The sequence below is a fragment of the Octopus sinensis genome, linkage group LG4 (assembly GCF_006345805.1).
Source record: "Octopus sinensis linkage group LG4, ASM634580v1, whole genome shotgun sequence".
Lineage (NCBI taxonomy): Eukaryota > Metazoa > Mollusca > Cephalopoda > Octopoda > Octopodidae > Octopus > Octopus sinensis.
In genome coordinates, this window is record NC_043000.1 from 83485877 (window position 1) to 83512392 (window position 26516).

Below are 26516 nucleotides of genomic sequence, written 5' to 3' on the forward strand. Positions count from 1 at the left end.
TACAATAAAAATTAATATTTTATTTTATACATTTCATTCCTGTTTTCAAAATTTCAGATGTTATTCCGTTTTAAAGCAATGAAGGGAAGTTGTAAAAGATGTTATACTTTTGCTGAGACCAGACCAGCTGGTCCATTACCAAGGACTTGCTCTGGCACTGACGATTCGAGTGGTTTAAAACCAAGTTCTTCTTTAGGGATTCCAAAAGTTTGAAGTTTAGCTTCATATGTATGCAGAAGATCATTGTGTGCCTGGAAAGACAGTATCAAGAATTTTATTAAAATTAATATCGATGATAAGGATTGCTTTCACACACACACACACACACACATGTATGCATGCAAACAAACAATCAGATAGATATACACACATATGTAAATTCTGGATTGGTGTCCGATGTGTTTGAAGACCAATGGGAGTGAGGCACCCCTCAACTTTTGTTAAAGCTAATATAAAACCAAATGTAGGGAAAGGCATTGAACATTTTTGGGATCTTTTTCTTGCACTTAAGAACATGACACTCTCACATTCCCGAGCCTGTGATCCATATTGGCACTGAGTACATATAAGCTGAATACAAAATTATAAATTAAATGTTTTAGTCAAGCAATGTTTCATGTAATCAGACTTTCTAAGAAAAAAAGGGAGCCAAACAATAATCAAACATGGCTGACTAGAACAGAATGACCAGAGCACTTTTGCACTGAAGATGTAAAAATTCACATCCAATCAAGCAGAAGTGCAATAGTAAAATCAAATCACTTGACTTCAAGAAAGTTAGAACGAAACTATATCAAAAACGTTCGGATGAAAGCTTCCAGAGTTATGTCCCTTGATTTGGCTTGAAAAGACGGAGTGGTACATTAAGGTGAGATAGGGACGGGAAGGACAAAGTATATATAAGCATAAATATGAGAGGGAAGGAGAAGAGCACCACCACCACCATTATTATTGATGAATACAATAACATTACTATGAAACTACCCTATACTCAATAAGTCTCCTACCAGCCCAGCCAAACATAAGAAATGTACAGGCACATTACATCCCCACCATCACTGTCACAACCACTACCACCATCCACCACTGGTAGTTGCAGAGGAACAGAAACGGCTGTGCTCTGATGAGTTCACCTCACCCACTTTTGCTGTGGTAGAAATTACAGAGGACAGAAATAGATTTTATGATGGAAAGAATGTCACATTGCGCAATTAACCATTGAAGTATGTGATATGTCTCTCAGATAAGTGAATAATTTGCAAGAATATATCAGTGCCTAACACCTAATCATTTGGTCCTAGACCTACTTGATCCAGAGGGCTGTACAACAACAACAATGCTAATGTAACAATAAAGTAAGAGATGGTTAAACCTTACCTTACAAACTCGTGCCAATTCAAACTGAAGATCTTTAATTGCAGTATTTTTGGACACCAAAACTTCCTGCAAAGAAAAATACAAAATCTGTAACAATTCTTGACTTTATTTCATAACACTGTGTAACATGATTTTTGTCCTTGGGAAGCCACTGTTATTTCCTATTTGCTTACCCCTAGAAAGTATGAAAAATAGCTATTTCCTTCAAACTTTGTTTTTGCTACATTTATTCAAACCCCAAAGAATCCCTCTCAACACATAGCTATGATGCTCCCACATTACTCCTACTCATGATCAGAGATGCACATTTAGTCAGCCACTAAGGGACATGCTGAAGTGGTTAAGGTCAAGCAATTGACGAGCAAATCTGTGATGTTGAGCAAAACGTTTGCTATAATGAAATTTCTGCTTCAACAAGTCAGTGCTCAATCTGTCTGAAATGTAATGGAAAATAGGTCAGTTTCAAAACATGGGTCTTCAGGTCATAAAAGCAAAGCTTGAAGGGAATAATAGTCGTTCCCTTTGATTTCTAGATAGGAGCAAATAGGAAATAACTCTTACTAAAATAAAAAAAAAATTAAAATTTTGTTACACTGTGTAATAAGTGTAGCAACTTTTACAAACAGTTTCTTATTTTTCAGGGTTTCTTTTTAACAAGCAAACAGAAGGTTAGGTGGAATTTCTTGTTTGTTCGTAACAGCAGAAGATCATCATGTTCGTGCTTCATGCTGGTATAGGTTGGACAGCTTGGCTGGATTTGATGGGTCCAAGGACTGCATAGTGTTCCAGTGTCTGCTTTAGCATGGTTTCAGAATGATATAACGCAAACCATGCCTGAACCTATATAAAAGGGTAAAATCCCCCTTTGGTCATGAATGACCATGGAATTGCACCTAGAAAGTTACCCTCCAAGGCACAAGTCTGGGCAAGTTTGTTTACGGAAGACTAGAGTCACTCATGCATACCAGCCTCCCCTCTCCAAGCCCATGATGTTATCCAATGGAATGGTATAGGCACCAGCTTGACACCAGTGATGTCACAACTCATTTCTACAGCTGAGTGGACTGGGGCAACATGAAATAAAGTGTCTTGCTCAAGAACACAATACATAGCCCAGCCTGGGAATCAAACTCACTACCTCATGATTGTGAGCCTAACACTCTAACTACTGATCCATGCACCTTCACACACTTGTATAACACTCCAAACTATTAACAGTAAGAACCAATTTCAGTAGTTTTGTTGTGTCTAGCAAGAGTCATTATGCCAATATTTGTTTCAACACACGAATTCACATAAAGAATCTTGCAAACGAGACACGAAAACAATTTCAGTAAATAGCATCAAATACTATTAACTCACAGTGACAAAAACAGTTGCAAACATTTACTCTTGGGAAGTTTACAGCCAGTGAAGAATCACTGGAATATTACTGCTTGGCAGAAATGTCATACTTACCTCAAGTTTATGTGTGATCATGTTGAGGGCTGAGGGATCAAGGTTAGAACAAGATAGAACTTCATTGAGTTGGCCTTCTTTTTGTTCAAGCAATTCCCCAAGAGTAGCCATCTTTTTCTCCAAGAGAAGATTCTTAAAGCTACTCTTCTGTTGCACCTCATGAATCGATTTAACAAACTGGTTGTATAATTCGTCTCTCTCCTCCTGGATCTACAGAACAAAGAATAGAATAAAGCAATATTAAAGACATCTGAAACTATCGGTTTTTACTTTATAATTAATTCATCCCTCTCTCTCGCTCCCTCTCCCTTTAGATGAAGAAGCCATCATGTACTCACCTCTTCAGCAAGACACTTGTTCTTGTCCCTCAGCGACGTGCAACCAAGAGAATACCCTCCATCAGGCATTTGCCATATTCTGAACGCCTTACTTCACTGGGCATGAATACATTGAAACTTTGACGTCTGGCAGCTGACTTGGCAGACACCCATAAAATTATTAACCATCTTACTAACAATAACTCAGCACCTTTTCAAACTCCACCTGTCTAACACTCGTGGACATGTTTACAAAGTCAGAAAACAACACAGCTCCCATGACTTTCGGAAACATTTTTTCACGCTAAGAGTTGCTGAAGTATGGAACAAACTGCCGGCATCAGTTGTTAGTTGTCAGAGCACTGCATCTTTCAAAACTTCCATGCTTCCTGAGATTTTCCAACACTACACCTGATTTTCTCCCCTCCATACACACGCAAGCATGTATCTGACTCATACACTGTTCACTTCCCAGACATTTGTACATTACTGCATATGCTTTATATGCACTTTTGACAAGTGGTGCACCTGAGCACTGTATACAATAATTTCATTATTATTATTATTATTATTATTATAAGTTCAACATTACAACTTTGAAGGACCAAAAATTCCATGTAAACTGCAGCAGAATTTGGATGAATAGTAATGATGTTTGAATGTTTACCCTACATCTTTTATCTTTTACTTGTTTCACTCATCAGACGGCAGCCGTGCTGGGGTACTGCCTTGAAGAATTTTTAGATGAATGAATGAACACCAGAACTTCTTTTATTATTATTTTTTTTTTGTTTGTTAAGCCTGGTACTTATTCTATCAGTTTCCTTTGCCAAACCACTAAGTTATGGAGACATAAACCCACCAACATCAGTTGTCAAGGGGACAAACACTGACACAAAGACACACACACATGCACGTACACATGCACACACACACATGCACACATACACACACACATATGCACATACATATATATACAACAAGCTTCTTTCAGTTTCCGTCTACTAAATTTACTCACAAAGCTTTGGTTGGACCAAGGCTATAGTAGAATTCGCTTCCCCAAGGTGCCCTGCAATGGGACTGAACCTGTAAACATGTGGTTGGGAAGCAAGCTTCTTACCACACTGGAAAATACAATATTACTAATAAAACATACACACACACACACTATTTAAAAACTGATAAAAAGCATCTCAGATATCAATATTAGAGAATACGGGTCTATAAATCAATAGCAATTGTAATCCTTAGCAGAAAATTATATCTAAACAAAACTGAAACCAAGAAAGTGCATACAAGTATAAACATTTCAAGTTATTCAAATCAAATATCTTTTGTTCCATTAATGTTTTCATCTTAGCCCTTTCTTTACCAAATTTCTGTTGAAATACACTGCATTTGTTTAAAATGATTTTGAAAATTATAGGCACAGGAGTGGCTGTGTGGTAAGTAGCTTGCTTACCAACCACATGGTTCCGGGTTCAGTCCCACTGCATGGCACCTTTGGCAAGTCTTCTACTATAGCCTTGGGCCGACCAAAGCCTTGTGAGTGAATTTGGTAGACAGAAACTGAAAGAAGCCTGTCGTATATATGTATATATATATATATATGTATATGTGTGTATATGTTTGTGTGTCTGTGTTTGTCCCCCAACATTGCTTGACAACGGATGCTGGTGTGTTTACATCCCCATAACTTAGCAGTTCATCAAAAAAGACTGATAGAATAAGTACTAGGCTTACAAAGAATAAGTCATGGGGTCGATTTGCTCGACTAAAGGTGGTGCTCCAGCATGGCCAGTCAAATGACTGAAACAAGTAAAAGAGTAAAAGAGAGTAACTTAGTGAAGTAACTTTTTCACTGTTAAGCTGATGAGTAAAATCTAAATTAACTTGAATTTTTTATGGAAGGTTTTAATTGAGATAACTTTAAAACAAAGTTTGTGTCATAGAAGCAGAGGTAGTCTGGGGGACAGGTTCATATCAAAAGGGTCAATGATTTGTATATTCATGTTATCAAAGTAAGCAAGTAAGAATAAATGCAAAAGAATGGACATAAAGCTCTAACTTTTTCAAATCGCTGCTCAAGGACCTCATGTTCCCACTGTAATCCTTTTAATTCTTCCAAAGTCATTTTTAATCTAGCTTTGGTCATCTGAAAGAAAGGAAAAGGTAACAATATATTAGTATATGCATGTTATTCTGTGCCTACATTCCTATATGAATGTGTGTATTAGTATACACATCTGTGTGTACTAATACAGAAATGACAAAGGACCAAGACACCTGGTGCCTTGCTGTACTCAAAAAGATCCATCCTCCACAGCGGAAGTGTTAAAGCCACCCGCCTTGGGGAAGAGGATTGGCCTGCAAGACTCCTATACTGATGCCATGCAAAAAGCACTCATGCTGGTGCCACATAATCGCACTCCTGCCAGTACCACATTAAAAGCACCCAACACACACTGTAAAGTGATTGGCATTAGGGAGAGCATCCAGCTATAGAAACCAAACCAAATCAGACTGGAAGCTGGTGTAGCTTCACAGCTTGCCAGCTCTGGTCAAACTATTCAACCCATGCCAGCATGGAAAACAGATGATAATGATGATGAGATGGAGAATCTGTGTGCATGTGTGTGTGTATGTACACATTATAAACATGTCTGCTTGTAAATTTAGACACTTGCTTGATTAGACAACACAGTCATTTCTTATTATGAGAAACCTTTCTTAATAGCAAGTTCTCAGTAAAGAAACAGTACTAGGACCTAGATTTTAAGTGTACAACAGGAGGCAAGATAAGGTGCCTTGCTCAATGATAGAAACAATATCTGTGATATAGTTGAAATCTGTAACTTAAATAGTGTAACAATACAATACTTATATACCTGGCACCTTGCTGTACTAAAGAAGACCCATCCTCCACAGTGGAAATGTTAAGGTCACTCCCCTTAGGGATGAGGATTGGCCTGCAAGAGTCCTATGCTGGTGCCATACAAAAAGCACTCAGGCCAACGCTATGTAATTTCACTCCTGCCGGTACCACATTAAAAGCACTCAGCACACACTGTAAAGTGGTTGTCATTAGGAAAGGCATCCAGCTGTAGAAAACAAGCCAAATTGAACTGGAACCTGGTATAGCTTTGCAGCTTGCCAGCTCTGGTCAAATCATCCAACCCATGTCAGCATGAAAAATGGATGTTAAAGTATGATGATGATGATGATGATGATGATCTGTGTGGATGTGTGTGTGTATGCATATATTGTAAATATATTTGTTTGTAAATTTAGATACTTGCTTGATTAGGCAAAACACTTACTTCTTATTATGAGAATCCTTTCTTAATAACAAGTTCTCAGAAAAAGATACAATACTAGGACCGACATTTTAAGTATACTACAGGAGATAAGATAAGGTGCTTTGCTTAATGATAGAATGCAATATCTGCGATATAGTTGAAATTTGTAACTTAAATAGTGTAACACTACTACTGTTACATACCATGCATTACAAATACTATAACCTTGTGATTACCTTTTTATTTTAAGAATGAAAAATAAGATTTGTTACCTTAAGGCATTGTTTGTCTTTCTCATAGTTAGCAAGAGCTTTCCGCAGTTCCTCAACTTCTTCTCGAGCACGCTGTAAAGGCTCAGTTAACCGTTTGTTTTCTGCAATTAAATCAGCCATCTGCTTTTCAAGGCGTTCTTCTTTCTTTTTCATGTCTTCTACTTGTTCCTGAAACATAAATAGCATTAATTTGTTGGCACACTTAGAGAATTTATTTCTATTCAATTAGTAAATGTTGGTCCTTTATTTAACCTCTTCTCTTTACAGGGTCTATACGAACAGCTTTAATTGGAGCTACTTAGCATCAATATGCAATACTTCGTGAGTTTTTTTTAATAAAAATATGGTAAAAACTAAGGAAAAAAGGCAGAAAAGTAACAATCTTGTAGATTTTGACAGGATAAAAAACAAATGTTTTTCAAAGCTTCTGAGAGTCAATGTTTAGAGCTAGGTTCATGATATAAAGCATATCACAGATAAATTTCCTCCCAGCTTAAGTCCTAGTCAATCACCATAACAGATCAGTTATCTATTTCTGATAAGATGTACTGAGGTACATAGAATAAGATAGATAGCTGTATAGAATGAGGTACATAGAATAAGGTATATAGGCATATAGAATTAGATGCATTAGAATAAAGTATCTAGAATGAGGTGCATAGAATAATGTATACAGGTATTTAGAGGTACAAAGAATAATGTATATAGTTATATAGAATGAGTTGCATTAGAATAATGTATATAGAATGAGGTGCGTTAGAATAATGTATATAGAATGAGATGTGTTAGAATAATGTATATAGAATGAGGTACATAGAATAGAACAACGGTGTATAGAAAGCGATACATTGAATAATGTATAATACAGATATGTAGAGATACAAAGAATAATGCACATAGTTATATAGAATGAGGTACATAAAAATAAGGTATATCCCTTTAATATATAAACCAGCCATATCCAACCCAAATATTTGACTTGTTTTATGTTGAAACCAACCAGACCTGGCCTCTCAAACCTATTTTTAGAATATCATACTAAAAATATACAATAATATCATTGAAATCTCAAAGTAACAAGATAATACATGATTAATTCAAAACAATATGAATAAATAAGTACTACATTTGTGAGAGTAATCTGAGTGCAAAGGGATATAGGTACATAGAATAAGGTACATTAGAATAAGTGTCTCACCCAGAATTACAAGGGATATAGGTACATAGGATAAGGTACATTAGAGTAAGTGTCTCACCCAGAATTACAAGGGATATAGGTACATAGAGAAGATACATTGGAATAAGAGTCTCACCCAGAATTACAAGGGATATAGGTACATAGGATAAGGTACATTAGAGTAAGTGTCTCACCCAGAATTACACGGGATATCGGTACATAGAATAAGGTGCATTAGAATAAGTGTCTCACCCAGAATTACAAGGGATATAGGTACATAGAATAAGGTACATTGGAATAAGTGACTCACCCAGAATTACAAGGGATATAGGTACATAGAATAAGGTAGATTAGAATAAGTGTCTCATCCAGAATTATAAAAATACAGATAAAATGCCAGATGAAAATTTCAACTCACAAACTAATAGTAATACAACACCCTACTCACTCAGCCATACTGATAAGGAAAATTAATTAGGGTTATACAGGATGTTTTGACAGTATTAATTAGGGCCAGAATAATTAATTAGATTGTTACCTTGAGTGTATTAATCAAGGCAAGGTTATTTAATGTAATATCATTGTAGTAGTTCTTAATGTCACTAAATGCTTTTTCATGGTTTTTCATTAGAGTAATAATTTGACTGTTTTTACGTTCTTCAATTTCATGAATCTCAACTTTGCGTTTCAATTCCAATTCATCACGAAGAGCTTGCATTTTTTTATCATATTTTCTTTCAATTTCTTTTGCTCGTCGCTCAAATTCTGCCTGTAAGTTTGTGATTTCTTCACTATTTTTCTGATAGGAAAAAAAAAACATAACAAAAATCGGAATGAAATATTTTTATAAAACTGTTGCAGTTTCAAATAATTTTCTTTTATTCAAATAACAGTTTACTACTACTACTACTACTACTACTACTGCTGCTGCTGCTGCTGCTGCTGCTGCTGCTTCATCACCATTATCATCATCATTGTGATCATCTTTAAAAGTTAGTAACACTTAGTCTGATGCCCAGCTCAACACCCTACAATACTTTAGCAGGGTCCACTTTGTTGCAAAGATTTGGGTCCAGTTTAGTTTGAAAATAATCAAGACTTGTTTCTTCTCTCATTTCCTCTGATAATCACAAGGACCCTATAAAAAGGTCATGAATACTTGTCTTCTGCATCTGATTAATCTTTCTACACATACATACATACATACATATATATATATATAATATATATATATATTATATATATATATATATATATATATATATATATATATAATATTATATATATATAATATTATTAAAGAAAAATAGGCATTAAATATGCCTGAGCATTATTAAAAAACAAATTAGAAATACTTATATGATGACAGAAAACGTTGACATATATTATGCTAATCATTTCAACATGTACAGGAGCCAACTCCAACCATGCTGCAGTCATAGTAAACCTTCTCAGGAAAGCATAGAATTCATTGTGTTTGCAGATCAAGTCCATGAGGCAAAAATAAAGGTACATTTTATTCTATTTGTCCATTAATGCAGTTTAACATTTACTTTCATTCAGAAAACTAGGTTACTGTTAAGAGAGCAGACATAACATATTATAAACTCTTATCCTTTCCATAAGTGACCAAGCTCAGTCTTTTCTACCATAGGCACAAAGCCTGAAACTTTGGTGTCAAACTGGTGCCTATGCCATTCCCTTGGATAACACCAGGGGCTTGGAGAGGGGAGGCTGATATGCATGGGTGACTGCTAGTCTTCCATAAACAACATCGACCCAGTGCATAGCTGGTACTTATTTCATCAACCCCGAAAGATTGAAAGTCAACCTCAGCAGAATTTGAACTCAGAAAATAAAGATGGACAAAATGCCTCTAAGCATTCTGCCAAGCATGTTAATGATTCTGTCAGCTCACTGCCTTTAATTACCTCAATAACAGTCATTGATCTAATAATATTTTTTTTAATTACCATCTCTAGGTCTAATCCTGTCTAAAAATACAGGTAAAAATAGATCTCATTTGACCAATGATTTACATCTATCAGCATTAAAATAACTTCTTTTCCTGCTCCAAATTAACTTCATTCATATACTTCAAATCACCAGAAATGAGAATTTTGTTTTCTTTTCTTAAGACATTTTGAAAATTAGAGGAATAGAATTGAAAAGTGAAATCGATTTCAAATTAGTTTTACTGCTGAAAATTGAATCTGAACTTAAATCAAAATGAAAAAAAAATAAACAACTAAAATTCAAACAGATTGAAAAATGTAAAACTGAATTTCATACATGACTGCACATCTAAAGAAACATCCAAATTTAAAAACACATGAAAGATTGTAAAGTAAGCTTACCTTCTGCAAAGTTTTAACCATGTCTTCATGGGAGAGTTCCATTTCTTTCAGTTCTACCTTAAGATTTCGTTTATCCTTACGTAACTGTTGTTCATTACTGTAATTGGTCTCCTGAGCCAGTTTTAGTGAAACAGTACTCTCAGCTTTTAACTGTGCAATATTGTTCTGGTGTTCATACATCAAATGTTTTACTTTCTGTTTGTACACCTGTTAGAAAATTCAGAAAAGGCAAGTCAGTGAGTAACAGGTTTTGCCTGATTTATTCAGTTCTAAAATAAAAGGGACTGATCTCTGCACTTCCCTTGTCGGGAAAAGCAGACCAATTTATCCCATTTTATGTTAGGTTGTTGCTTGGGAGAGAAAGTTATGCTAGTTTGGCCACCTAGAGCAATGTTCCACAACCATTTTTCATTTGCAGTACACTTATATTCTTTGCAAAATTCGGTGGCAAACCTCAACTAAAAATACAGCTAAAAGCATATGGAAAAAATTTATATTCAGGTTACACTGTGGCACATCTAGCATAGTCTCATGGCACACCAGTGTGCCATGGCATACAGATTGCAGAGCACTGACCTAGAGTAAATAAATGAAGACAGGTGATTTAAAAATTTAGCATTTAAACAAGCCATATATGGCGAAAATACTCTACCTGTTTTATATTCAAACTGGCCAGATCCAGTACCTCACACCTACCCTACAATATCACTTCTAAATATTAACAATCACATCATCAAAATCTCAAAGCTAAGAGATGACGCACAACCAATTCAAAACATTGTGAATAAATACACATTGCATTTGACAGACTAATTTGAATACTAAAGTGTTATAAGTGAGATATATAGCTTCCTGATAGCAAGCACTTACTGTTGGGAACAGTCAAAGAAAAACTGGTTATACATCATGAACATGAGCTTTTCAATACTGATTTGGCATTGTCACAAAAGACTAACAAAAATGGACTTGAAAGATACAACTGCATCAACTGGGTCTCAATGACAACTGATCACTACACACAAGTAACAACAGAGACAACATAAATATCAGTAGTTGTACCTACAAACCAATAAATTTATTGTTGTGTCTTTAGATGAGCTCTTTTACTCTTTTGTTTCAGTTATTTGACTGTGGCCATGCTGGAACACTGCCTTTTAGTCAAGCAAATCGATCCCAGGACTTATTCTTTGTAAGCCTAGTACTTATTCTATTGGTCTCTTTTGCCAAACCGCTAAGTTACAGGGACGTAAACACACCAGCATCGGTTGTCAAGCGATGTTGGGGGGACAAACACAGACACACAAACATACACAAACACACACACACACACACACACAAACACACACATATATATATATATATATATATATATACATATATACTACAGGCTTCTTTCAGTTTCCGTCTACGAAATCCATTCACAAGGCTTTGGTCAAGCCCTATAATAGAAGACACTTGCTCAAGGTGCCACACAGTGGGACTGAACCCGGAACCATGTAGTTCGTATGTAAGCTACTTACCACACAGCCACTCCTATGCCTATAAATAGCTAATAAAGAAGTTTCAGTATAACTACTGCTGAAAAAGTTTTTCTGAAAATCCTTCCCACTTTCAACCCTTTAGCATTCAAACTGCTCAAATTTGGCCCAAATATTCTGCCTGTTTTATGTTCAAACTGGCAAGATCCAGCCTCTCACACCTACTCTACAATGTTGTTCTAAAAATAAAACAATCACACCACCAAAATTTTGAAGCTACAATATAATGCATGATTAATTCACAACAATGTGAATAACTAAATATCGCATTTGACAGAGTATTCTGACTGCTAAAGGGTTAAATTGAAGACATGTAGTTAATGAAACGAGTCTGCATCAGCCTTATGAGTAACAAGTGTTTTCATATCCAGAGTAGATGACCTGTAGATTATTCACAAACATTATATGTGCAAGCATAGCTGTGTGCTCACTTCACAACCACATGGTTTCAAGTTCAGTCCCACTGTATGGCACCTTGAGTCACTACCTTCTACAGACCAATGCCTTGTGAATAAATCTGGGAGACAGAAACTGTGTGGAAGTCCATTATACATACATACATAAATACACATACACACACACACACACACACACACACACTCACACACACATACATACATACATACATACATAATACATACATATGATAAACATGGAAGATTGGAGTTAGTGATATCATTTATATTACATAATTTACAATTGCTTCAACAATTCACATTTTGACTAATTTTGCATTATGCTCATTAACATATCAGTAATAAGTGATTTAGTCATATTAGTCATTGTGCAGATTATTCTTCACATCATACATGGGAATTGTTACTTAGAACCTTGTACAAAAATAATATGTGGAGAAACTTGGCTGTTTCACTTCTAAGTATTAAGTTCATCACCTTTTAAATTGGGCAGTTCGAAGTAATCTCATTCTATCAGGTGAATGACGCGATGAATAAGAAAAAGAATAAAAAGAAAGAATGAGACAAGATATTTCTCTCTAGTCAACATTGACCTTCAGAAGTTTTAGTCAAATTTCCTGCTGTGCTGTCTTCTGTAGATAAAGTGGCTGGATACCTCACTGTGATACCCAAGTATTTCCAAGTCATTGTCGATATGTGTTGAATCCAGAATAGCAGACTTGATATTTTAACTGCCAAGATTATATATCCCAAGTAACATACTGTATATATATGTGTGTGCATCTTTGTATATGTCCTCCCACCCACAGCTTGATAACTGGTGTTAGTTTGTTTATGTTCCTGTAGCTCAGTGGTTTTGGCAAAGGTGACTGATAGAATAAGTACCAGATTTAACAAAATAAGTACTAGGTCAATATGTTTGACTAAACCCTTCAAGGGGGTGCCCCAGCATGGCTACAGACCAATGACTGAAACAAGTAAAAGATTAAAAAACAATCAGCTCTCTTCATGTCATAGATCTTCTCAAGAAAAATAGGTTTAGAAAAATACAAGGTGGATACTTCACCTTAATTTCAATTTGATGTCTTTCTTCGGCTTCTTCCATTTCTCTGTCTTTGTTACGTAGTTGAGCTTGAAGTTCTGATAACTTTTGCTGAGTTATGTCCCAGAAAGTGTGAACACGGTCACGCTCCAGCTGGTGGAAGTTTCTTTCTCTTCTTTCCCGATCAAGCTGCTCTCTCATCCGTACCACATGCTCTTCAAGCTGCAACAAAGCACATGGATGAAACAGAGAAACATGCCTAGACAATGGCTTAGTATCAATCTCCATGACAAGATTTGGAATTATATCAACATAAAGAGTTTTGAACACTCAATTATAAAGTAATGAATTTACACTTACAATTGAACTTTAAGTTCATTTATTGCACTAATAGCAATTAAAGTAAAATGTTTAATTAAGTCATCATTGTTATATATGTGCATGTGTGTATAAGTATATATGTATGTATATATATATATATATATATATATATATATAATATATATATATATATATATATATATATATATCACATGATCATGTGACTGACCAGACTATCAGATGTTGTTACACATTGCTGGTCACAATGCGCTTTGCATTGTTTTAACCTTCATATGATGCTACCTTGCTGGCTAGGTAAGCAGGCTAAAATTCTCTTTGATTGAAAGAGGGACTGGAGCAATGTGAAATGAAATGTTTTGCTCAAGAACACAACATGCTGCCTGGTCTGGAAATCAAACCCATGATCTAGTAATTGTGAGTGCAACGGCCTAACCACTAGGCCACATGCCTACACACACACACACACACACACACACACAACAAACATGTTGACAAAACTATCAAATTAGAGGCTAACAAATCAAATATATTTAGCTTCAGTTTATTCTTATTCTAATATAATTTTCTCTTTTATTCAAACTGTGTGTTACCAGGCCTCTGCAAAATTGGTAATAGGCCTCCATTTCAATGAGTTCTGGCCAGATATTACCTGTAGGTTCCTTTTATACTGTTTGTTATGTATTTCAGTAATCAGGATACAAGCTAAAAGGTTGGGTATGATTTAAAAAAGAAAACACATTCTTCATACACACACATACTCTTCATACACATATATAACTTATGTTTCTAACAAGTGGGTTTAACCCATCACATACCAATTAGCTCCCCTACTTCTCTGTGTCTCTTGCCTTTTATAGATTAAATGCCTTAATTAACGAAACTCAAAATTGATAAAATTGAAATTCATAGAGAAATATCTGAAGAGATACTCAAAGTAAAAGCCTGTTAAAGGACTTAATTGCTGAAAAATAAAAAATAAATGAACACCTAAAATGACTAACTACATTAACATCCATCTCTACTGACTATTCTTGGAGGGGTTGCGGGGGTAGAGTCCTCAGGTAATACTCCCATAGGATCCTATCAGAAGTCATTAGACTCTCTGAGAGCTGAATTCTCAAAAGTGACTAACTGAGATTATAGATATTATCCAACCATCTCATTCTTGGCCTATCCCTAGGTCTCCTGCTGGTTGGCTCAGTTTGAAGAATCTGTCGTGAATTCTTCGCTGTGACATTCTAATCGCATGTCTTGTACTGGAACCCAGACACCTCAATGCAGAGAAGTAGCAGCTCATCCTGGAGAGACCCCTGATCTTTGAGCTAGACAGTGTTACTCTAGAGATCTTTTCACAAGGATCTCTGTATTGTTACTCCAGAGATCCTTTCACAAAACCCCATTTCTGCCACTTATATTTTCAATTGGACTCTTTTGGTTATTAGCCAACATTCATGACCATAGGTGAGGATAGACATGAAAACTGAGTTGAAGGCAGCAAGTTTGGCTTTTTCACCAAATTGAAGATAACAAGTAAGACTTTTTCACCAATACATTAATAACAATTTCAAAATTTGGCCCAGGGCAGGAGACTAGTTGATTGTATCAAACCCAGTACTCAACTGGTACTTATTTTATTGACCCAAAAGGATGAAAGGCCAAGGTGACCACAGCAGAATTTGAACTCAGAATGTAAAGATGAACAAAATGCCCAGCATGCTAATGATTCTGCCAACTTGCCACCTTACACCAATACATTAATATTAATGAATAAATTATGAAGTCTTTTAATCTTACCTGTTCTTTTGTCATCTCGTCTGTGGAAACATTGTCTATGATGATGGGAGTTTTACCTCCTTTCCCAGATTTCTTACCCTTTTTACCGCCTTTCTTTTTAGGTGGCTAAACAAAAACAAAATAAGAATGATAAACAGAGTAATTGGTGCCTGATTTATTATGTGGATCTCCATGAAGATAACAATATATATTATAAAATATTAGATGTAACATATATAAAAGATATTATAGATAACATATTGACATAAAGAAAACAATCATAAACCACTTGCATTTGCATTCGTTTTTCCTGTCCCATGTTTTCTTATTACTTTTGACCACACTGTGTGTTTGTTGCCTATTCTGACATTAAAATCGCCCATGATATGGAATTTTACTGACAACTGTCAGCAATTTGGAGCAGAAAATGTCATGCTTTTGTTTGGATGTTGATAGAATCAGTGCATATGCACTGATAATGTGATGTGTCATGATGCATTGAAACAATCTGTGTTGAAAAAACAGAATGGTAAAAGACACATTTGCCAAATCCCAGGCAAAATCAAAATCATTATTGTCCCCATTGTGACTTCTTAGCAAATGATCTACAGTAAAGTTGCTTAAAGTAGCTTGAAATCTATGTTTTTTCTAAATATTCATCTGCTTTTCTTTTATGTGAATTTCTTGTGTAGATTTGCAGTCTTGTGTGTGTGTGTGTGTGTGTGTGTGTGTGTGTGTGTGGTGTGTGTGTGTGGTGTGTGTGTGTGTATGTGTGTGTGTGTGGTGTTTTTGTGTCTGTGTTTGTCCCCCAGTGCCACTTGACAACTACTGTTAGTGTGTTATACCTCTGCAGCTTAGTGGTTTGGACAAACGAAACCGATAGAATAAATGCCAGGCTTAAAATAATAAATACTGGGGTTGAACCTTTTGGATAAAATTCTCCAAGGTGGTGCCCCAGCATTGCCACAGTCTAATGACTGAAACAAGTAAAAGAATAAAAAAATATTTGTATGTTTGTGTGTGTGTGTGTGAATATATGTACTTTTGTGTTTGACCCCACCACCGCTTGACAACCGATGTTGGTTTGTTTAATAAGCGATTCAGCAAAAGTAACTTATAGAAGTACCAGACTTTAAAAAATAAGTACTGGGGACGATTTGTTCAATTAAAATCTTTCAAGGCGGTGCCCCAGCATGGCCGCAGTCCAATGATTGTAACAAGTAAAAGATAACCAATAATTCAGATCCCCTTTTATAAATTTTTGTTCATCTGTACATGAGTTGTGGCCCTTCACTAGCTTGTGATTTTGATTTTATCTTAAATTTTCAAGAAGCTATGCTCTTTACCAATTACACTCAAAGAATAGAACCTAATTAGTCCAATCTACCATAGTCATTCTCGCACTCTTCGTCGCTTCCCATCAACTTTTAGTAAAAAATATTCTTTCCACAATAAACACAAAGCGTGAAATTTGCCCGGAGGGGGGCAAATCGATTATATGTGGGCCCCCCACCCCAGTGCTCCGTGTGTATTTATTTTCTGACCCTGAGAGGATGGCAGGCAAAGTCGAGCTCGGCGGAAGTTACAATCTGAATGTAAAGCTGAAAGAAATACCTCTAATTATATCGCCCCGTGTGCTATAACGATTCGGCTAGCTCGCCTCCTTTTTTATGATGAAAAATTTTATCAGGTTAGTAATTTCGGGGAAGGGTGTAAGTCGATTGCATCAACCCCAGCACTCAACTAATACTTATTTTATCAACCCCGAATGGATAAAAGGCAAAGTCGACCTTGGCGGAATTTGAACTTAGAACATTTTGCCCCGTTTGTTAGGGATTCTACTAAGTTCTAAAATTTGTTGTGTAGCTATTTAAAGGGAAGTAACTCACTAGTTTAGTAGTAAATTATCCCTCCTACACTGTATGGCTTGTTTAATAGAAGGAAACCTGACGAAAAACCGGGATTCAATGACTAGACCTGTGCCTGTTGATTGCATGAATATTCTATGCTCGTCGTTGATAAATGAGAGATATTGTATAACAGTCCTTTTTGTGCATTTCTGAATATAAATCAAATTCAGACATACTATAACAGCCATTCTGTGTATCTGTGAATAGCGGCATTACTAGATTTGGGAATCATATAAAATCAAATATAGACGTTATGTACTCATTTGGTACATCCATCAGTAACGTCATTACTAGTCTTGGGTACGATAAATCAAATACTACACTCTACTGAGTTCTTTCACTTTGTCTGATGTAGTTAATATTACAGCATGCATACGTACACGTACAAATATGTATGCATGTACACACACACACACACACACAGTGCAAGACACTTGTACTACGCATTTCTGTATATCAAATTCACTCACAAGATAACGGTGAGTCTGAGGCTATGGTAAAAATCACTTGCCTTAGGTACTGCACAGGGAGACTAAACCAAAAATCATACGGTTACAAAGTGAACTTCTTAACCATACAGTCACGGCTGAGTCCAAACATATGCGTGCGTGTGTGCGTGCATGCATGCATGTATGGGCACCATTTTTATATACCCTTTTCTTCAAGAGCCTAAAATTATCAGTAACCATCAACCCATATCTTAAAAATTGTTAACTTGTTTGATACAATAATGAATGAAAAAAACTGCAAATATATAACCCACAGAAAAACTATTTTATAAAGACCCCATATAAAGTACACAGAACACATATAAAACCCATAAAAAATACGTTAATATACCTATTTCTTTACTACCCACAAGGGGCTAAACACAGAGGGGACAAACAAGGACAGACAAACGGATTAAGTCGATTACATTGACCCAGTATGTAACTGGTACTTATTTAATCGACCCCGAAAGGATGAAAGGCAAAGTCGACCTCGGCAGAATTTGAACTCAGAACGTAGCAGCAGATGAAATACTGCTGAGCATTTCGTCTGGCGTGCTAACGTCTCTGCCAGCTCACCGCCTATACGTTAATATACCTTCCAACCCACCCCACAGAATATAGCAGGAATCTACCGAAGAAAATCTCACTTAGATCATCAACATTGCCATTATTATCAACATTTAACTTCTGTTTTCCATGCTGGCATAGGTTGGATGGCTTGACAGCAACTTGTAAGACCAAGGTTCCATAGTCTGTTTTGGCTCGGTTTCTATGGCTGGATGCCATTCCTAATGCCGTGTTGGGTGCTTTTTATGTGGCACCATCACCAGTACTTTTTTACATGACACCTGCACCATGGCACCAGCAGCTACACCAATGCTTTTTACATGGCATTCTGGTTTTAGGATTTCAATTCTGTTGTGGTAAGCAGGTCTTCCTGATTACAGCACTATGCCACATATCTTATTCCTCTGTCATTTCCTTCATAAGTCTCAGCACTTTGAGATGACCTTCAATACATCATCCCATGTCTTCTTAGGTCTCCCTCTTCCACAACTTCCTTCCACTTTAAGTGCCGCACTTCTTTATGCAACTATCTTCATCTATCCACATCACATGACCAAACCGGCACAGGCTCCTATCTTGCACACTGCATATAATTCCTTGTATGCCCAACTTCTCTCTCAATGCACCAGTGCTCTGTTGTATATGCTACTCTAATACCCTTTGATTCCAGATTTTGTTTCCACATCTCGAATTTCTTTTCTAAATCTATTACAGAGGCCAAGATCATCACCATGCAGTAGTTCCCATGAGCTTCCAGTCTTAAATTCTTCTGCTATGACCTGGAGGACGATGGTGAAACATCTAATTTCTCTAATGTTTCTTATATGAATTATGATTTTTGTTTCATGCTCATAAACTCAAATATAGAAAGACAGTGTCACTTCAATCATAGAAGTTTTAAAATGGTTTCTGTTTCTGAGACAGTAATTTTGTGTGCTAAAAATGGTGCCTATTATTACAGCATTCCTTAAGGCAGTGAGCAGGTAGAATTGTTAGTATATTGAACAAAATGCTTAGCAGCAGTTTGTCTGTCGCTACATTCTGAATTCAAATGCCTTGTCTTTCATCCTTTTGGGAATGACAAAATAAGTACCAGTGGAAGACTGAGGTGAATGTAATTGACTAACAACATGCCCTAGAATTGCTGGCCTTGTGTCAAAATTTGAAACCATTATTACAGCACTCCTTAAGGTGGCAGAATTGTTATCATACTGGACAAAATACTCAACAGCATTTCTTCCATCTCTACATTCTGAATTCAAGTGCATCTGAAGTTGACTTTGCCGGTCATCATTTCACAGTCAATGAAATAAGAAACAGTGGAACACTGGGGTCGATGTAATTGAGTAACCCTCTTCCCTAAAATGTCAGGTCTTATATCTATAGTAGAAAGGATTTTTATTACCACACTCTAGATGATTGAAATATGAGGAGTAAATCAATCAACATAACAAATGTCTGAGACTCAATATTTAATCAAATGAAAAGGTTTTGCTCTCGTTAATATCAATTGTCATGAGCTGTTTCTTTATATTACCATTGTGCTGCATTTCTAAGCAAAGTAACTAAAGCTAAATCCTTTGTAATTATGTGTCCAGAACATCTGATGACAAGCATAAAATAAAAAAATCAACAAGTTGTATTAACATCAGTCTATTAATCACATAGATTATTCACATCCTGAATCATTATCACATTTAATAGTCATGTAATCTTTCCGCATTTTCAGTATCTAATGCTTTTTCCAAATTAATGTCTTCTTCTGCTATTAAAAAGCCACTATTTTCTAATGGTATTTTGTTTTACATTTAATTTTGAAAATATGAAAGAACGTGAAAATATTTTTTCATTGGCTGCTTCTAAATTCACTCTGATAATGTTTGTTGCATGAAATTTTAACTTTTGCTTTGAATTTATGGAGGAAATACTATTGAAATTTGTGAAAAGATACAGCAGAAAACTAGGTATACAGCTATTTTGGAATCAAGGGTTGAGATTTTATATATATACATGACTTAATATCTATATATATCTATATATATATATATATATATATATATATATATATATAACTTAATACACACACACACACTCAAATCATGCAATAAATATGCTTTATAATATATATCATGCAGAATTTATATATTTTATGTAACAATAACTATTGTGCACTATGCACTTCATATAACAATGTATATTGTGCAATACAATAAGATAATAAATATTGTGCAATATATATCATACAATACACACATAAATACGTAAGTACACACACACCTTGCTTATCAGTCCTTTAATATGTTATCATTTACACTGCATTTACAAACTGAAGCAAATGTCTGGTTATGAACTGAAACAAAGAGGAAATATTCCAATTCTGCCAAGCAGAATGGATTTGTCAGGTTTTCCCAAGCACAAAAGAATCATCTTGCAGTTGAGATTCCAAAGCAAAGAGATGTCAGATTGAAGTAACTCTCTCCAGCACAGAGTAATTGGTTTTCAACTGAGACCCAGAGTAAAGAGACACAAGGCTGAGACAACTCCCTTAAAACATGTCAAAGCCATCTTGCAGTTGATCTCCAAAAGGAGAGGCAAAAATGATTTGGAAAAGCTCATACATTTAGAAGCACAACTTGCAATTGAGACAGAGCCAAGCAGAATGTCAAGGTTTGCACAACTGGTTCAAACACAGCATGAGATAAATTTCCACAGAGAGTAAAACAAAGAAGCAGAACAGTCACTAAGAGGAAATGAAAGAACAGGATTATTGAAGGCCTGGCAAGATATATAACTGATAGTCCCTTCTACAAGTAATTCACTGATAGGATGAAGAGTAATTTCGCCTCTGTTTTTTTTTTTCCATACAAATTTTATCAACTGCTTGTTGAATTAAACTATCTTAACTTCTTTAGATGAAATGTAAAGCTTGCTCCACTACCTCCTTTTCCATTGAAAATAGTTAAAAAGGAGTTTGGCTCAATGGTTAGGGTATTTGGCTAACAATCATAAGGTTGTGAGTTCAATTCCCAGTGACACATTGTGTCCCTGAGCAAGACATTTTATTTTATATTGCTCCAGTCCACTCAGCTGGCAAAAATGAGTAGTATCTGTATTTCAAAAGGCCAGCCTTGTCACACTTTGTGTCATGCTGAATCTCCCTGAGAGCTACATTAAGGGTACATGTGTTTGCAGAGTGCTCACCCACTTGCATGTTAATTTCATGAGCAGACTGTTCTGTTGATCGGATCAACTGGAAATTAAGACTATTCATCATTTTTTCAATCTACAGACAAATACCTAAATTTGACAAACACTGCCAAATCTGACTGGGCCTGATGAAGCCTTCCGGCTTCACAGACCCCAGTTAAACCGTCCAACCCATGCTAGCATGGAAAACGGACGCTAAATGATGATGATGATGTACATCTACTACATATTTTATATCCTACTTTGATACTATGTGGACTAGGTTCTCCATTGACAGACCACTGATATCAAATAAAGTGTTAACCCTTTAGCATTTAAACCAGCCACATCCAGTCAAAATATTTAACCTGTTTTATGTTCAAACTGGCCAGATCTGGCATCTCACATCTACCCTACAATGTCTTTCTAAAAATACACAATTACATCATCAAAATTTCAAAGCTACAGGATAATACATGAGCAATTCAAAACAATGAATAAATAAATATTTCACAAAGTAATCTGAATGCTAAAGGGGTAAACACTGTAGTGACTTCATTTAGGTATAGATCAGATTCGAACCTGAATCTGCCAATTTCCTTTAACATTTCAACAGTACTTTTCTCACAGAAAAACAATAGTGACAGCAGTTACATTTAACATATGACTTTGCCAAGCCAATTTATGTCTTTTCCGTTTAACTCTTTTGACCTCTTCCATATCACCAAAAGTTGGAATTAAATAAGGTCAACCTACATCAGGCTGTCTCTGCAATATACCTATTTTTCTAACTAGTTTTGTATAGTTATAAAAACAAGAACTCCATAAACCAAAGTCAGTTAGTGAGAACTGATAAACAGGGGAGTTGGCTGACCAGCTGAACGAAATGCCATCTCTTAATGAAAAGGCACAGAGGGACAACTATGGTAACTCACCAACATAGCACTTGTTTTGTCTCACCATTCTCACTAGCTCACTTTCTCTTCTCTACAAGATAACTCTATCTATCTTTTTCCCTGCTGTTAGAATGAGGAGAACATGAACACAAACTATACAAGAAAAATCTACCATATCTCTCTTTACCTCGCATGCTTTATTTCATATTGCTCCAGTCCATATATTACGAATTATATAATACATACCAGCCCATTCTGGTTTGGCTATAACAATATGTAACAGTAAATAAATGTTTGTTTACAACTTCGGTAACTGTTCTTCTTTCATCTTACACATCTGCAACATCAACACCCTTTACAATTGGTAACTGCTGACCCCCAACATATATCAGTACATTTATCGTTACAACACTAACGGTATGTGAATTAGTAAACTCTGTTCTCTGAAGCTACGAGATTTGATATGTATATAAACAGAATGGATACTTATTTTTCTTCTAGAATTGGTCTCTGAGGAGACTCGAAAACTGATTAAGACTTCATTACTTTTCAGGTAAATCTATTATATAAAAGTCAATGTCTGTGTGTTACTTATAGACTTGAAAACTACTGAACTGATCCTAATGAAATTTGAAACACATAATCCAAGCCTAGGGAGAAGCATAATGCTGTATGTTTCATACAATTTTAAGGGGGAATAAAAGTGGGAAGAAGCCCCCGTGAAAATTCATATACTTCAGATTTTGATGAAATTTGAACTATAGGTATTAGAAATAAATTTTAAAATTCACCCAAAATTTCCATTTCTTTGGATGATTCTAAGACCCCCCTAATAGGGGCTTAACCCCTAGTCATTTTTCATGGACCAAAATTACTGAATGGATCCTTATGATATTTGGAACTTAGATTCAATGCATAAGGGCAGGCATAATGCAATATGTTTGGTTTAAATTTGAGAGGGCTTAAAGGGGGCAGAACCCCACCATGAAAATTCATAAATTTCCAATGTTGATGAAATTTCAACCATAGGTAATTGACACAAATCAAGAAGTATTCCCAAAGTTTCTGTTGGGGTCTGAACTCCCAAATTTTAGTAATTTTTTATGATCCAAAACAAGGTCAGAAGTACTGAATGGATTTTTATGAAATTTGGAAATTATATTCTATGCTTAAGGGCAGATGTAATGCAGTATATCTTTGAAAGTGAGGGAGATAAATGAGGTCATAACCCCCATGAAAATTCATATATTTTTTTCTGTTGATGAAATTTTAACCATAGATATTAGACACAAATGAAGTAATATTCCTAAAATTTCAACTTCTTAGGAGGTTAGTAAGACCCTTTAATGGGGGCTTAATCTCCACAATTTAGTCATTTTTCTTAAGCCAAGACAAATACAGTTGTAGTCTTGGAAGCTGTAGAGTCACACAAGGTTACAAGCTGAGCGTTATCTGTAATTCAATGGTACAACAGAGTAAAAGTTTGCTTTGAGATATACTACGATTGTGATTTCTGCAATGTGATGCATAAATTGTCAAGTAAAGGAGAGGCATCTTTACCTCCACTGATTCAGTTGCCAAGTGTTATTTTGAGTAAAGTTATTTGGTTGCAGACCTCCTTTGAGTCTTTTTATTATCACTGGGTCAGAGATAGTCCCCAGATGGTAATACTGATTTCAAGGCCTTTCCAGATAAGTGATTTGTCATTCAAAGAGATTTATAGATTACAAATTTATTTTGTTTAGTTATCTATCAGCATAGTGATCATTGGCAAACTCCAGAGGTGACACTTTCATTTCCCCTTAGCCCTCATATCACACAGTTTCTAATGTTTATTTGAGTTGGGTCACACCCTTCCAATTGCATCTTATGGCTGTACTGGTCACCTGTGTGGTGAGGAATCCTACATTGGGAGTGGTAACGACTAGGGTAGGGTAGCTGACTGCTAATTGTGATCATTCACCTTTTGGTTTCCTCTAGCCTTTGCTCTATTTTACAAATCCAGTGAACATTCATTATTTCCGATTTCAAAGAACTTCGAACAACAGATATAAAACACAAGTTAAAAAAGATTCCCAACAATTCAACTTCTCTGGCTAACTTTGAGACCCACTAATAGGAGCCTAACTCCCACATTTTAGAGCTCCATTTTTCAGGAGCAAAAACCTTTGAATGGGTTTTATAAGATATGGATTTTGGAATCTTATGATTGAGTAGTAGTATGATGAGTAGTATGTCATGATTAGACATTTTATTAGGGTGTGTAAAGAGGGAAAGAACCCCCCATTAAAATTTTTAATCTCCAATTTTGATGAAATTCGAATCATAGGTATTCCAGTTCATTAGAGAAAGTAGAAAAGAAAAGTCTTGTTCTTTAATTCCATGTGCTAGTTTAACATATTTGTATGTCTCCTTTGTTAGTGTATATATGTGTGTGTGTGTATAGACAAGGGGGTGCTGAAGAGTTCCTGGTTTTGAGTAATACAAGAGGATCAGTTAATTATGATTTTATTCAATATATTTCCCTTTTAGATTCACACACTTATTGCAGTGGTCCTTCAGCCTTTCTAAGCCCTGTAAAAGAACTCGGACGGTTGGGCCTCCAAGCAGGCTTTTTGCGACACCCTTAAAGCAAGGAAATTTTCAACACTACCTCGTATGTGTGTGTAGTTGTGTGTGTGTGTGTCAGGTAAACACTTGTGTTTACAATCTAGATAAAAATAAAATCTAAAGCTCAATGTGAGAAGTAGAGTTTATAGTTGATATTTTGGAACCGCGATCTCGTATTCAATCTGGGGCAAACGACGATATTTTCTATAGCCTCGGTTCGGTCCATACCTTGTGGGTGAGACTGGGGAAACGGAAACTATAGAGAAGCTTGTCGGGTGGATCGTACCTGTAAGTCAAACGGTACAGATTTGTTACACCCTGTATAACACTGATTCTGTCAGAGTATTAATTTAAGAATACACATGTGTTTTTGACATTTATTCAAGAGTAAATAATTTAGTTGTTCAAAGAACTGAATCTTCTCCGCGGAACGACGGAGATCCAACATCATTACCATATGTCAGAAATTAAACCAGTGTTCTAATTACTGAGTATGGATGAAATAAAAAGAAAAACTGATTTGCTGTTAAAATTTACGCTCCTTTTTTTCATCTTTTACGGAATGTATATTCGTTTAGCGACTACGCTCTCAATAATTATAGTTAAAATACAAATACACCAATTAATTATTTTTAAAATACGACTTTGAAAAGAAAAGCAAAGAAAAGTTTGGGGATGAAGTCGTTGGTGGTAGAGTTTACATTACTTTAGCACATGGTTTATTTTTGACGTTTTATAACATTTTAAAAGTTTATAAAACTTCACGAGATGGGATTGACACTTATTACCAAGTTCGTTTAGTTTTATTTATATAATTCGTGAACATAATAATCCCTCTCGTCATTTATTTAAATTATCGTTAAAAATCATAAAAATATTTACCATTTTGTGTTGTAATTGTTTTTTCGAGAGAAGGTAAGACTAGAGAAATCCAATGGCTCCTTCTATAGTAACGGTCACAGTTTACATTAAATGTTGTTAGCAACAAGCCGGAACTGAAACTGTCTACGGTAGAACAAAAACTGGTTTATTCAGACAATAATAAAGTTACTTGGGAGTTGCGACAGTTACTCTGAGTAGCATTATTCGGCGGGGGCACTTGTTATTTTCGTTTCTTTCATTGTATTTTGACAAGTCATTATTTTTGTTATTTCCTTCATCAAATTTCGTTATTTTTGCCGTTTCATCAATTGGTTAGGATAGTGATGAGGTAACAGCAGAAAAACTTAAACCTACATCGAAAAGGGTTTAATGGTAACTTTTATATTTCTACTAATCAGACGGGAATAGTTTTTGTTGGAATCCAAAATATAGTGTTATCAAGGCCGTCTTAGAGGCATTATAAGCCCCCAGGCAAGTCAGTGCAGTGGACTCTATAGTAGTTATTTATTGACAATCCACAACATAAATGGATAAGAAAATGGGCCCTTAGACGAGTGAGCCCCCTGGTAAACTTGTCCCGTGCGCCCATGCCTTAGGACGGCATTG

At 35.7% G+C, this 26516-nt stretch overlaps 1 protein-coding gene across 4 annotated transcripts; it reads right to left on the bottom strand.

Annotated features, from left to right (window-relative positions):
• Positions 1–26100, bottom strand: LOC115210789 (dynein regulatory complex subunit 4). 4 transcript variants are annotated; one of them, XM_029779519.2, is made up of 10 exons: positions 26080–26100; positions 15390–15494; positions 13278–13475; positions 10258–10464; positions 8439–8699; positions 6724–6891; positions 5221–5307; positions 2836–3045; positions 1378–1443; positions 1–251 (listed from the first exon to the last, which is right to left on the bottom strand). In XM_029779519.2, the coding sequence occupies exons 2-10, from the start codon at positions 15402–15404 to the stop codon at positions 102–104; spliced, it is 1362 nt and encodes a 453-aa protein (XP_029635379.1). In that variant the 5' UTR covers positions 15405–15494; positions 26080–26100; the 3' UTR covers positions 1–101. The 4 variants fall into 4 exon arrangements, with proteins under 4 accessions (XP_029635379.1, XP_029635378.1, XP_036358100.1 ...); XM_029779518.2 differs by lacking the exon at positions 26080–26100 and adding an exon at positions 25911–26066; XM_036502207.1 differs by lacking the exon at positions 26080–26100 and adding an exon at positions 22665–22812.
• Positions 26101–26516: the final 416 nt, after the last annotated feature.

Coding starts and splice junctions, on each gene's coding strand:
- LOC115210789 (XM_036502206.1), bottom strand. Junction 6,892..8,438: donor CCTTGATTAATACACTCAAG/GTAACAATCTAA, acceptor TTTATGTTTCAG/GAACAAGTAGAAGACATGAA. Junction 5,308..6,723: donor AAGACAAACAATGCCTTAAG/GTAACAAATCTT, acceptor CCTTTCTTTCAG/ATGACCAAAGCTAGATTAAA.